At 42.3% G+C, this 14,460-nt stretch overlaps 1 protein-coding gene across 2 annotated transcripts in view; it reads left to right on the forward strand.

The window, feature by feature from the left end:
• Positions 1 to 14,460, forward strand: part of LOC134205768 (uncharacterized) — a 464,448-nt gene that overhangs the window by 347,472 nt on the left and 102,516 nt on the right. For both annotated transcript variants that reach the window (XM_062681347.1, XM_062681348.1), the window contains one exon: positions 4,755 to 5,105. In XM_062681347.1, the coding sequence (XP_062537331.1) occupies positions 4,755 to 5,105 (351 nt within the window). The remainder of the gene's footprint in view (positions 1 to 4,754; positions 5,106 to 14,460) is intronic.

Genomic DNA, 14,460 nt, shown 5'->3' on the forward strand with positions numbered 1-14,460 from the left:
TATGGAAAAGTGTATGCAGTAACATCCAAAAACAGTGAATTGCAGTTGGACGGCACAATTTACGATCAAGAACAATAAGACTCATTCAGTTTTTGTAGAATTAAATATAGAATGTTATGCTGAAAACCGCGAGAAGATTAGAGTTTATTAGACAAAAATTTTAGCATTTTATTAGAGTGCTGTAGGGGTGAATTTATTTCTTTTCAAAGGTAAAAGAAACGAAATTTGCTCAAACCCCACTTCAGAGAAATGCTAATAATTTGGCCGGGCAAACTCTAATCTTCTCGCGGTTTTCTGCATAAAATTCTGTATTAAATTTTTCAAGATCTGAATGAGTATCATAGTTCTTCATCGTAAGTTGTGCCGTCCAACTGCAATTCACTGTTTTTGGATTTTTCTGCATACATTTTTGCATGTAAAATTCCAACGAGTTTAGCACCGCCCAAACATTGACCGATTTGGCTGAAATTTTGTCCAGAGCATCAGGGCATCAAATAGAGCCGAATACGAGGGCGGCTCATAAAAAAAATTGAAAAAAGCTTTTCCCATACTAATTTGAGCCACCCTACTGCATGGCCATGAACCGTACTGAATGTAGACAACTTTTATGTACTGTACTCCGGCCTTAGTCTCAATAAATAGAATAGAGAGTAATATAATCATTCTCATCGAGTATGCTGTTTATCAATTCAATCAAATAAAACTGTACAGGATGATACTTACAGAAATCTAACAAAAATCCACTGGCGTTTGAATAGCTCTGCCACACCAACAAGACACTTACTTCTGATGTTCTCCACCCTACTACTAACGGCACCAACAACTGATCTTTATTTACAAGTTTTCTATAGATGGTGTGACCAAAACGCAAGAAGATCAAAGCTAAGGAAGCCTAGCTCTTTCAAACCACTGCTTTCAGAAATCAATTTGGTCATATGTCTAGAGCAAGGAATGTAATTGTCGCTGAAAAATGCAAAAAAAGCGACAATAGAGAATAGCGATAACTCTTTGTCCTCATCTGCAGGGGATAAAGACATTGTTGCGTTCCATTTTATTAGCAACAAACATGGAGAGGTAATTGTTGTGAACTTTTCAAACTGCGATAACTTGTATAGTTCAGAAGTAAAACACAAATCATGTCAACAGATGGTTAAGTTTATGTCTAAACTATGATAACTGATACTTATTTAACCAAAAACATCATCGGAAACCGACTACTTCTTAAAATGCGCGGCAGGCGATCATTGTCCTATTCTGTTGCAGTTTGGGACAAACGCTTATTGCGAGTTGAGTTTGTCCCAACATTTACAAAAGAGGACAATGTTGTTGTCATTGGCAATGTTGTTATTTTACATTCCCTAGTCTAGAGGTAACGACTTGCAGACGAGCTCGGTGGTCTAGTGGCTACCGCTTCTGCTTTATAAGCAGGAGGTCGTGGGTTCAACTCCAGGCTCGACCCTTTCCTACTTTGTATTTCTATCTTAGTTATTTCTGTGTTTCACGTTATACCAAGACGATTCCTACTGTTATAACCTTCCACACAATCCCAAAACCTCCCGTGGCATCTATGAGAGGTCGTAGAGTTCTCTGCATCTTTCTTAAGTAGGTGTCCAACAAATCATCCTTCCCTTTCCTCAGCATTCGCAAGGACGTGGCCAGGGCAGATCTCGACTATTGGAGAGTACATTGCTTCCATCTAAGAGTTAGTGATTAGTCCCAAATCAATATCTGTGGTAACGGATGAAAGTGATGCTACTCTCATACAATAATCTTGGCTTGTACCACCTACGAATTTGTGCGAACTGCTAAATGCTAATGCTAATGCTAATGTCTAGAGGTAACGACTTGCAATTATTCGACCGAAGTACGATTGCCGCGGACGTCATGAAATGGCAAACCTTTTTTTCTAATTTGTCAAATGATATCGGCAAAGAAGAATTTACTATTTTGGTCGATAAAACAGTGCTGGGTGATAACAAAATGATAGCTTAATGTGTTATCGAACTGAATTACATGTATGACAAAAAGTGTTATCAACATGATATCACAGATAACTGAAAAAGATATCAATTAGATATCCAGGGAACAAAATTATGTTATCCTCTTTGTTATGTTGGCTGTTAATTCAACCAAAATGATAACAAATCTGGTTATCAATTTTTTTGATAACAATATAAGAAGATTTATTATTCATCAGATATTCTTCTTTGCTCGGGTTGCCATCCAATGGTTTTAATTTGAAGGCTTTATCGGAAATGATATTAAGTTCTTCTAATTTCTTGGAAGTTGGAGCCATCCTCAACCTTAACCGATTCCCGGTTCGGTCTAGGAAATTATCACGACTACGCTAGGCATAAAACTATCATCGCAATTTTTGATAGCCTCATGATAACAAAAGTTGGACTGGTGGTGAATGCGTCAAAGACAAAGTACATGCTTGTGGGCGGAACCGAGCGCGACAGGGCCCGCCTGGGAAGCAGTGTTACGATAGACGGGGATACCTTCGAGGTGGTCGAGGAATTCGTCTACCTCGGATCCTTGCTAACGGCTGACAACAACGTTAGTCGTGAAATACGAAGGCGCATCATCTGTGGAAGTCGGGCCTACTACGGGCTCCAGAAGAAACTGCGGTCGAGAAAGATTCGCCACCGCACCAAATGTGTCATGTACAAGACGTTAATAAGACCGGTTGTCCTCTACGGACATGAAACATGGACAATGCTCGAGGAGGACTTGCAAGCACTCGGAGTATTCGAGAGACGGGTGCTTAGGACCATCTTTGGCGGTGTGCAAGAAGACGGTGTGTGGCGGCGAAGAATGAACCATGAGCTCGCCCAACTCTACGGCGAACCCAGTATCCAGAAGGTAGCTAAAGCCGGAAGGGTACGATGGGCAGGACATGTTGCAAGAATGCCGGACAGCAACCCTGCAAAGATGGTGTTCGCTTCCGATCCGGCAGGTACGAGACGGCGTGGAGCGCAGCGAGCGAGATGGGCAGACCAGGTGCAGAACGACTTGGCGAGCGTGGGGCGTATCCGAGGATGGAGAGATGCGGCCTCGAACCGTGCATTGTGGCGTCAAATTGTTGATTCAGTGTTATCTGTTTAGATGTAAACTAAATAAATGAAAAATGAATGATATACAAATGCAAAAATTGTAATTTGACTTAGAAACCTTGCAGTTAATGACTGTGCAAGAGCTTAATGAACACTAAGTTTTGAGGCGGCAATGTCCCAGTGGGACATGTAATGTCAATGAAAAAGATAAGAAGAAGAAGTACTTGGAAGTAGACAAGTTTCATGTGAACGTATTGTATTTGTGTGTATTTTGTGTGTTATTCGGGCAAGTACTAGATAAAACTATTGTAAAAATGTACGAAGCCCTACTACTCCAATAGTCTTTAAATAACCATCGGTGCGTGATAAAAAAAACTCGGCGGTATGATAAATAGGTCAACTTTAGGTGTTGTACTCACATATAAATACCGATAAAAACAAAAATGATTGAATCGCAGATTGCAAAGCAGACAAAACTTCAGTTGGAATACAAAACAATTGAAGGAGAAAATGGAAAACAAATATGCTCGAAAATATGAATTTGGTTTATGTGTTCTTGATAATTGTATTAGTACCTATGTCCTTAATTTGTCAACCAGATTGATTTTTTTTGTTTCTCGATAAAAGCTTTCTATGAAGGATGTTTTTGCTTGAATAGTTCTTTCACCGCACAACACAAACATGGATAGCAAAAAAACGAGTTTAACAAATTCCACATAACACCACAATCCAATGGTTTTGTTCAATTCAGCAGTATTAAAAGCTAAAACCTGTCATCGGAATGAAATTCTGCCGGGATGCCAATAAAAAACCTGAAATGTTTTCCGATAGTTTCCACCCGCCTCATCCTCCCACCATCATTGTTCCAACTTGCCGCCAGTTAGTGATGATGCCACGATTCTGCAAATTTAATTATCTCTCACCATTGACTTTCCCGAACAGCACAAACAGTCATTCGCTTCCTGACCTGGTGTTGGCCGGGAGTGCGCTTGGCAAATGTCCTCATCCAACTTATATGACGCGCATATTATGCTGAGGAACGGTGCTGGGAAATTGTGCGGCGGCGATCATATACGTAGAAACTCGGTCCCGTTCACGGAACGCGCGCCATTCGCCATATGTAAACCATTTCCTCGTTGCGTCCTGCCTGTGGCCGATCCTTCTCGAGCCACCACCACCACCGAAATGACAAAAACAATAATCCCGAACCGACCGGATTTTCTAAACCATTCGTTCCTGATGTGACGGTGTGTGCTGTGCTTTATTGGAGTCTGCCTGAACATGCTTCGGGATGAAGAAGAGGAGGGGCGATATGGAATTGACAAAATTGTCAATCTTCATTTTTTAAGAATTTCTTCGAAATTCTAAAATATTTAGATACGTATTTGAATACTGAAACAGAAACGGGATTGGAAATTTATAGTGCGTGTGAATATTTCTCTAACAACTGTTTGTATTGGGTTCTGTGTTCACAAATTTCGATCGAGTTTTGGATAATGATTTTGGTTTGAATGTATGAATATGATCCTCGTATTTCAATTTGGTCTAAGAATTGTATTTTCATTCTGATTTCGACGTCGCTTTGCATTATATACAAAATATTGCAACTTAAACTTAGTCCTCTTGCATTTTCATTCAGCCGCCCATGAGCAGACACTGAGCATATGAGACTGGTTTTCTCTGTTTGTCTATTTACAGAGTTTCTCCAAACGCACCTGAAAAACGTCCTGGCGAGCCATCAACAACAGCAGCCGGAATATGTGACCGTCAGCAGCAGCTGTCGAACGGTGGACGGTGGGGACGGCCATTTAGCTTTGGACATTGGCGAAGGAGACGGAGGTTCAGCAAATATGAACCAGCAGCAGCCTTCATTAGGGCCATCCTCCCAACAACAGCAGCATCATCACCACCCTCAGCAGCAGCAGCAGCAAATAATGGCAGCATATCAGCAAAGCTCACCGTTTTACTCGAATAGCAGTGGGAAGGGGTCCACAATCTCGTCGACTGCTCTCGGCGGCAGCACTTTCCGGTCCAGTTGCAGCGGCGGGGGTGAGTATCTAACGAGGCTGTTGAATGGGAATTTGAGTGTTGATGGAGAGAAGTGGATTCATGTTTTCACAACTTTCCATTCGAGTCTATTTACTCGACCAACAGTTGGCTCACTGGGAGAAGCGATGAACCATCAAATGTGCGTTTCCTAGATTTCATACTGTTCAGCTGGACGAAACATCTGAATGATAACTTTGAACCAGCCCTTTATTGAAATCGTATTCCTCTGCAGATGTTTGATCATGTTTTTGTTTCAGCTTGCCAGCATGTACTTTACCTTGATTTATTTCATTGTCCAAAGAATACCAAAGTTTCACGATTGCTTTACCTAAGACTAATGCTCCATAGAACATCATTCTTGAAATTCCGTCATGAGAAGCCCATGCGTTGATATCTAAACATAGTTTCAAACAACACATATAAGACAAAGCAGACATCTTAAGTGTCCTATTTTCTAAAACTCTCCCAAGAAGTGCATTTTACTACCAGCAGTAAATGGCAAAGACTAGAAATTTCGGCTTCGGGCAATAAAGTTGCCTGACAGCGACCCACTTCCAGCACATCTTCTAGATTGTATATTTCCTTGTACAAAACTTGAAGAACACACGTGTGGTTGGCTCACCTCTATAGTTGCCACTGCTGCTGCTGCCGGAAACGAAGACCAAGTTTGTCTCGAAGTGCAAGGGACCAAACTTGGCTGAAACGATTAAACTGGCAATATTTTGTGTTTGCTTCCAAGTGCAGTGCAATAATAATGCATATATGGAACACGGACTTGCACGAGCTGGTTCGAGCGAGCCGAGGATGCCAGTGGCGTACGATCGAGTTTAGAACTTGTTAATATTCGGAACAATTTCCTTTCTGGGTTAGTACCATCAGTATCTAAATAACTTTTCCCAATGATCCGGTCAGTGCATATTGCAATTTATGATTGAATCTGTTTCCCAAGCTTTCCGAACATAGTTCGGGCACTTCCGACGGTATACGATATCGAACTAAAAGTTTTCTACTTTTAGCAAGAGAAAGATATAACCAATCACTGATTGAGAGTTGATAAATCTAAACATGACCTAATTGTAGACAGAACCAGTCTCCGTGAAAGTTTATCGTTTCTGTAGCACCAGTAGCAGGGAATCTGTAGACGGTACCACGATGACTATGACGGGAGGAATTCTTTCGATATTTGCACCCCCGCTCGTTTACTTGACGGGTTAAGAGCTATTGATGTGTTTTGCATTTTTGCTTGAGTTTGTTGTTCATCGATTAAACCCCACGATAAACTTCCACCGAACTTTATCTTTTGCATATATTGCGCTTCAAACCCGCCAGGATAAAATATTTGCAATTTATGGTTACTTAAACATGGAAGCATCGCGATACGCGGTTGGTTTGATCATTTCGAAAGTTTTGTTTGATAGCGAAAATTAAAAGCGCGAATCAGTTCTTGAAATTCAAGTCAAACATTATTAAGTAAATTAAGACCTGGTTGGCCACATCTATGTCTCACGTATTGACGTTAACGTTTAAGACTATCCTCGCCGTCCCCCTTTTCAGTGGGACAATAGCATCCATCTGCGTTCGATTCCAATAAGGCCAACGACGGAAATAGGGGTATTTTTCCAATCAAGCCGCGGCAATAAAGTTAATTTTCAAAATATGACCGAATCGTGCTTTAAAAATAAATATGTAAAAATAGCGGAATAGTGTGTGACGTCGTGCATTCTGTTTCAATTTTCGCCTTTCTCGTATACAAAGTATACGTAAAGGCTATAGGATCACTCCAAAACCGAACTTTCGATAGAGACCCATAGTGTTATATACCAATCGACTTAGCTCGACAAATTGAGGTGATGTCTGTATGTATGTAGGTATGTGTTTTTTTTTCTTCCTAAGCAATGGAGGGGGAATCTGCTCAACAGACATCCTGGGTTGTCCAGGAAGTGCGGGGTTAGGGATCACCTTCAACAGCAAACGAGGGAGGCAGGACTACATCCCTGACCCGCTAAACCGTTTCCATTGCCGCCAAGCCCATAGTCCCTTCGGTACAACCAGAAAGTAATGCTTCAAAGGGGGGGCAGTGCACAACGCACCCTCAAGGTTAGCTGCGTGTCCTTGCAGCACCGAACATCGTAACTCGCTTTTTTAGAAGAACACCATGGTATCGTGCCAGCGCGTTGCCGGTTTTCCAGGTGGCCTTACCACGCCCTATGTCCTCGGAAGGTGGGAAGGGTCGACTTCGCGCCTGCTTCCCTCTGCACGACTGGTATCAAGAATGATGATGCCGCGTGCACCCCAAATTGATCTTTCTGCGATAGGGCCTACTCGCCAGCACACAGAAGGACTTGCCGACGCGGTGCCTACGCCTGCCCCAGCCTGGACGAGGACCCCTTTCCGTCCTCGGGCTCGGAACCCGCCCGGTTGACCGACGCCGCGAAAGCGACGATACTATGTTGTTCTTCGCGCGGCCACTTGTTCGATAAAAGGATCGAGTTCGACCACAGAGCATGACCACCGGTAGGACCCATGAAGCCGACTCCGATCTCTTGGACCGACCACCTCTTATTTGCGCCTGAACTAGCCATCCTTGAGTCCACGCGCCACCTTCTGTGTAGCTCCGAGACGATTTGGGCGATAGCCGATAAAACGGCGTTCCAGCCAACTTCATCTTTACACATCCTCCGAACTAGGTTGTCCGGGGTAGTGTCCAGACCACATGTGGCAAGCATGTGGTCACGCATTGCGCGAAAACGTGGGCACACGAACAACACGTGTTCCGTCGTTTCCTCTAAACCTGCGCACACCAAACACTCGGGCGAGACCGAGCAAGCCAGCTGCGTTACCTGCACTGTGATTTTGCAGCACGCTTAAACGCCGGGCACTTCGAACCCCCCATGGGGTGCCTGCTGTTCACAGCTTTGCTGAAACAAATCAAACAATTGGGAGGGTTCGTGCAACATTGTGCCTTATGTACCTCCAATCCGCAGCGTCGGCAGAGATTGCTTCTGTCAGGGCCTTTGCAGTCCCATTGCTTGTGCCCCGGTTCCAGGCACTTGAAGCAAACTTCGGGTTGCTCGTATATGCCCACAGGGCACACCGACCATCCCACCTTGACGCTCCCTAACTTGACTACCTTGGAGGCGTCCCCTGCAGATAGCCGATGCCTACCTACCTACCTACCAATGCTACCTGCATCCCTGCCGGACCTTTCCATAGCCGAACGCCTGCGGTGGGCGTCTCCACTTCACACTCTCGCCGCAGTGCCGTGACGAGCTCTTCGATTTCGGTGATCTCGTCCAGGTCTTTAACCCTTAGATTCACCTCCGTCGTGAGTGCCCTCACCTTGACCGTCTCGCCTAGGACTTCCTCCACCAACTTCTTGTAGGCGGCGCCCTTTTGCGAGACGCCCTACTTCAGCTCGAGGATCATCTCGCCCATCCGGGTACGTCTTATTCGACGTAAGTCGGCGCCGAGTTCACCGAGCTTGACGTCACTCCTCATCGCCTTCAAGACGTCCGAGTACTTAGCCTCGTCCGTTTTGATGACTAGGGCATCGCCCCTGGAGCGATTGGCGCCTACCCTAGACTTTCTGCTACCCTCATTCGCCTGGGCCTTCTTTTCGGCCCTTGACGTCTTCGATTTCCTCTTGTTCTTAACCAGGGTCCAGGAGGCGTCACCCCCCTCTATTTCCATGGTCTGGGGCGGCTGAGAGCTCTCAGCCTGCCGTAACCCCTTACCACCGTCTTTCCTGGGTGTACGGACCTTTCCAGGTCCTTCCTCCCCCGGTTTTGAAGGTACCTGGCCGGGGTTCAGCTTCCCAGCCCCACTACCCCTTGTTCGGGGTAGTAACCCTCCGCGTTTTGGAGCGGTCCCCACGGAGCTCATCCCCTGGAGACTGTCTCCCCCGTTTTTGTGTCTGCTCCGTTGGAGCAGTCACCCCCGACGTGCCCGCGAATACTTGAGCCTCAGTCTGGGTAGACTTTGGCACCACCGTCTTCGCTGACACGCCCTCGGTCGATTCGACCTTGCCCGAGTCCGCGAATCCTTGGATCCTCTTGAGGTCCTTACTGATATTATGCTTCGATGACGCAAAGTCGATGGTGGCGTCCAGCTGTTCCGTCGACACCTCGAAGGCCGAAAGCCCATCGCGTTTGCGGCTCATCGCCTCCACAAGCCATGGGCCGTCCATAACCTCTACCGGCGTAGCCTGGTAGATGGTTAAGTGACCCATTCTGGCGCTGCGCACCGAGCTGCCAACTATTGCTTCTGGCCTCCTAGGCGGAGACCTGAACAACTCACCTCTTGCGAAGGGGTTGTCGCCTACACTACTACCACTAATTGAAGAATTGACTTGGTTTTCCATTTTGGTCCTTCGAGTTGCTCGGGAAAAAAGGTCCACCACGCCAGAGCCCAGCATGACGCGGTAAGGGACAATTACTGAGGAGGGTGCCCAGGTACTCCACAGGCTCCGTTAAAGGCCTAGCTCATTATTTCACCCCCCTGGCCATGCATCCCCTCGGCACGGGTCGCTTAACGCCTTGAGATTAGGGGTTAGGGACGATAGTCCCCTTGGTCGCACCCACTCACTCTAGCTGATCATGCGACTGAAAATCCTGTACCATTGTTTGCTATTTAAAATTAACTCTCCCTCAAGTTTGATTCCTCATTTTTTATTGGCTCGTCCGTTTGCTAGCTTATCAGTACACTTTCTTACTAAATAATACTAACACTTCTTACTCACTTACCCAATAACTCACTCGCTTATTCACGAACCCGCTCACTTACTCTTATACTTACTTGTTTACTGACTTACTCAGTCACTCCCTCACTCACCCACTCACTCACTCAATTACTCACCCACTCACATAGTCACTCTCTCATTGCATTACTTCTTAAGTTATTGATTAACTCGTCCATTCACTTGTTTATTCGTACTCTCAAAATCATTCATTCGCTCGTTTGTTTACCCACTTACTCACTCACTCATTTGTTCACTCATTCATTCACTCACGTGCTCACCCACCCATACACATTTAAAAATTCCATGCAAATTTTGAAACTTGAAAATTTAAACATTGAATGCAAATTGTACAAAAAAAACATTTTATCGAAAAGATTGAGTTTTGATTTTCAAAGTATTCCAGTTTCATCATAACATGTTTCCTTGTAAATTAGGCTGACCAGATCATTGCGATGGAAAAACGGGACAAACGCACTTGCAAAACGGGACATGTCAAAAAACTTTGTTCAATTCAAACAATTCAAGAGCTGTGGAAATTTCAAAATTTATGGGATAGATTAAAAATAATTTTAAGAAAAAAATGACAATAGACAAATGAGTAATTCTTGCAGAGACCGGGCCACTATTTGCACGAGGTTCTTAAAAATGCCTAAATTTATATTCATTCGATAGCTTTCGGCTAGTATATTAAGGATCCGAGGTCAATTTTTCAGAAAGATGAACCCCTCGTTAGCTATACACGAAATCATTTTAATGGACACCCCGATTTTTGTCAATTTTTGACTCACCAAAACTGTCATAGCTACAACATTTCTCAACCGATCTTAGAGATCAGCATATCGTTGGAAAGAGGAAGAGTGTATCCTCAATTTGCAATAATAAAAATAGAAGCAGCCGTATTGAATTCGGCCGCCATCTTGGGTTTTTTTTGGAAACTATTTTTCCGCTAGGTTTGCAACCACCGATTTTGAACATTAATACATCGATGGAAATCTTAGCTTATATTGTGCATTGTGTCCAAAAATCTCAGGTGTATGTTTTTCCTATCAAAAGTTATGTACGATTCATAAAATTATTTTTTGAAGGCCCATCTGACCAACGAACATTATTTTTATGGTTAATATGATAGGGGAACGGTTCGCCACTTCATCTCATAGCTCCTATTTCCATCCCATCAAAAACAGAGAAATGGGAAGGAATTTGGTTTGTTTATTATTTTTGTGATTTTTTCAGCAGTGAGCACGCATGTTGACAAAAAGAAGAAACGAATTTGGTGCCGTATTTCTTTGTTTAGCGATGGGATGGATATATGTACAGTGAGATTGAGATCGGAGCAGTTCCCCTACTACGAAGTCAGTTCCTTTATTTCATACACTAGGGACACGGCAGGTATTTCCGTCCATCGTCGTAGGGGCTAAAACCAACGAAAGCAACGTACATTTGCTAGAGCTCCACTATATCAGAACGTTTCTCCTGAGCTTACGATTTGGTACGTATGAGTTTTGCAAGAAAGCGTCTCTTTTATTGGTTTTCGAGACTATGACGAACAGACGAAAATACCTGCCGTGTCCCTATTCTAAGTTAAATATGTTTCAAAAATGAAGAGCACATCTACAACAGTATTTTATTTGAAGGGCTCAAAAGTTTTGAGCATAACGGAGCCGTATTCAAGTTATTGTATTAAATTATTCAAGAATATTGGTGTTGGTAAATCGTACATAATTTTTGATAGAAAAAACATACACCTGATATTTTTGGACACAATGCACAATGTAAGCTAGGATTTCCATCGATGTATTAATGTTCAAAATCGGTGGTTGCGACCCTAGCGGAAAATAGTTTTTAAAAAGAAATCCAAGATGTGGCCAAATTCGATATGGCTGTTTCTTTTTTTATTATTGCAGATTGAGGATCCTCTTCATCTTTACAATGATATGCTGATCTCTAATATCGGATGAGAAATGTTGAAGTTATGACTGTTTGGTGAGTCAAAAATTGAGGGGTTCATTAGAATGATTTCGTGTATAACTAACAAGGTTTTCATCTTTCTGAAGAATTTAACTCGGATCCTTAATATACTCGTCGGAAGCTTTTGAATGAATATAAATTTAGGGATTTTCAAGAACCTCGTGCAAATAATGGCTCGGTCTCAGCGAGAATTACTCAAATGCGAAAATAGTAATATAATGGGATTATTGCTATCCCGTGCCAAAACCCTTTTCCATGAATATAAGTGAGGGAAGATCTGCAGACAAGAATAACAAGAATCTCAACAAGAAAAGAGCATTAATAAGAAGTGATTTTAATTATTTTCATGAATATGGTTTACGCATGTGAATAAATAACAAATCTAATTAATGCACAGTCCTTTTTGATCGAAGTTTATTTAAATGATGCTAAAAGTAGCCTCACATCTCGGAAATCTTGTCCATTAATTTTGTTCTCATGTGGTTCCAAAAAGGTCCACACAGATGGAAGCTCGCTTCTCAAAGTACGTAAGAACCGACATTTTCACACGGTTTGCTACTGCCCTAAACTCGATTTGATTTCAGTTAACTGATTTATTGATTATTATTATTTTTAATATCTTTTACAGTGGATGCATTCGAATTTTCTGAATTATTCAGAAAGACTTCGAAGGATTCTTGATGTTTCGAAAAGACTCAAACGATTGAAAAATATGTGGTAAAGCAGAGTTGAAAAAAAATAGAATTAACCTACTTCGCAAGATGTAAAAAAAATTGAAAATGAATTTAATCTGGAAATTAGAATGTCTGCCTCTGCGCTTCATTTTATTGAAGTTGAAGCGTGACCTGATTTTCAGGATATACTTGCTCACCAAGTTACCGGTTCCGTTCAAAACGCTAATGAAATTTGGCAAATTTTAATGCTATTTTTGAGCTCTTTGGAAGAATCAATGAAAAAACGGGACAAATTGAGATTTTTTTAGATTACGACGGGACAGCACAATAAAGTCTAAAAAACGGGACTGTCCCGTTAAATACGGTACGTATGGTCAGCCTATTGTAAATAGAAGAAGAAAACGAATATAAATTATTAAAAATTGGGCCGTCTATTGTTGAGTGATGGGCGGTAGTACAAATGTCAACTTTGTTTTATATAAGGATTGTATCGAAAATAAGAAATCCACATTCTTCTTCTTCTTCAATGGCTCTACATTAAAAATGGAACTTGGCCTGCTTTTCAACTTAGTATTCTCAGTCATTAATTGAAAACTTTTCTGTGCCCGCCAATGCATGAGTATGTATCTTGTGTGGCAAGTACAATGGATGAGCTATACCCAGGGTGCCGATAATGTTTCCAACCCGAAAACATCCTAGATCGGACCTAGAATCGGACTCGCTATCTCCGGATTGCCAATCCTACGCCTTTGCTCGCAAGGTTACACGAGACCCCATATCCACATTATTTTATTCAAATAAAAACGGATAAATTTTAAAAATTTATTAAAATTTGTCTAGCAATATATGTTAATTTTGTTGGTTAAGTTTTATAAAAAAATATAATCTTCTATATAGGGGGAAAGACGGCTTTGGCAGGTTTTGTTCTATTATTGGCAGGGGGGTTTTTGTCGACCAAATTTTATGAATTTTGGCCACAATATTCTTTGATATGCAAAGAATGCTTAGGCCAAATTTGAGCATAGTCAGTCATAAAAAACCCCCTGCCAATAATAAAGCTTGATCCACTTAGAATTTGGCCGCACGAAATTAGACATTTCTTTGCCGAAAAAGTTCATAAAAAGGTGGGTCAGGTTTTATTATACAGGGAATTTAATAAACTTTGAAGGAAAAAATATCGAAAAATGATTCATTGGCATTTCGGATGAAGTCTCGGCCTTTTCTCTCAATACCACTCGTTATTTTTTGCACAGTAGAACGGTCAACTTAATCTGTCCATTTTTCACACCACTTCTCCATATAAGATGGTTTTCTGATTGTTTTGCGCCATTTTTAAAGTTTCCCTATGATAATTGCCTAATATTTTTCGTTGGGACGAAAATTTGGGCATTTTAGTGGGTTGATAGTTTTTTCAATAACGTCATTATCATTCAGTTCATACCATTCCATCACATCCCGTCTGTAATGGCAGCTTGTTAAGTCAGGCCAAAGCAACACCGGACAGTCGTGTGAATGAATGGGTGGCAAAAATCGCTTCTGAAGACAGTCCTCCTTGTATATTTGCCCATTTATAGTCGCTCCAGTGATGAAAACTTTAGTTTTCTTTCCACAACTGCAGATGCTTTGACACACCATCAATTTGTGGGCAATCTTTCCTGCATATACATATTTGAATTTTCCTGGGGCATTACCCTTTCGTTTGGCAAGGTAAAACTTGTGTCCCGGGAATTGAAAGTCAATTTTAATATTAATTTCATTGCTTATCAAAATACATCAATTGTAATTCGTTAGAACTTGCTCGACCAGCATTCTTGCGCGATGTTTGGCAACCAGGTTCTGTTTCAGGGTCCTGTTGGGACGCTTACTGAAATCATACGACTTGAAACCTTCACGCCAACAGATTATTTGAGCTGTGCTGTACGGCGCAGTGAACTTTTTCGCTAAATCATGCAAAGAAATCTCAAAATGGTTCCGA

This window comes from Armigeres subalbatus, chromosome 1, assembly GCF_024139115.2.
Source record: "Armigeres subalbatus isolate Guangzhou_Male chromosome 1, GZ_Asu_2, whole genome shotgun sequence".
Classification (NCBI taxonomy): Eukaryota; Metazoa; Arthropoda; class Insecta; order Diptera; family Culicidae; genus Armigeres; species Armigeres subalbatus.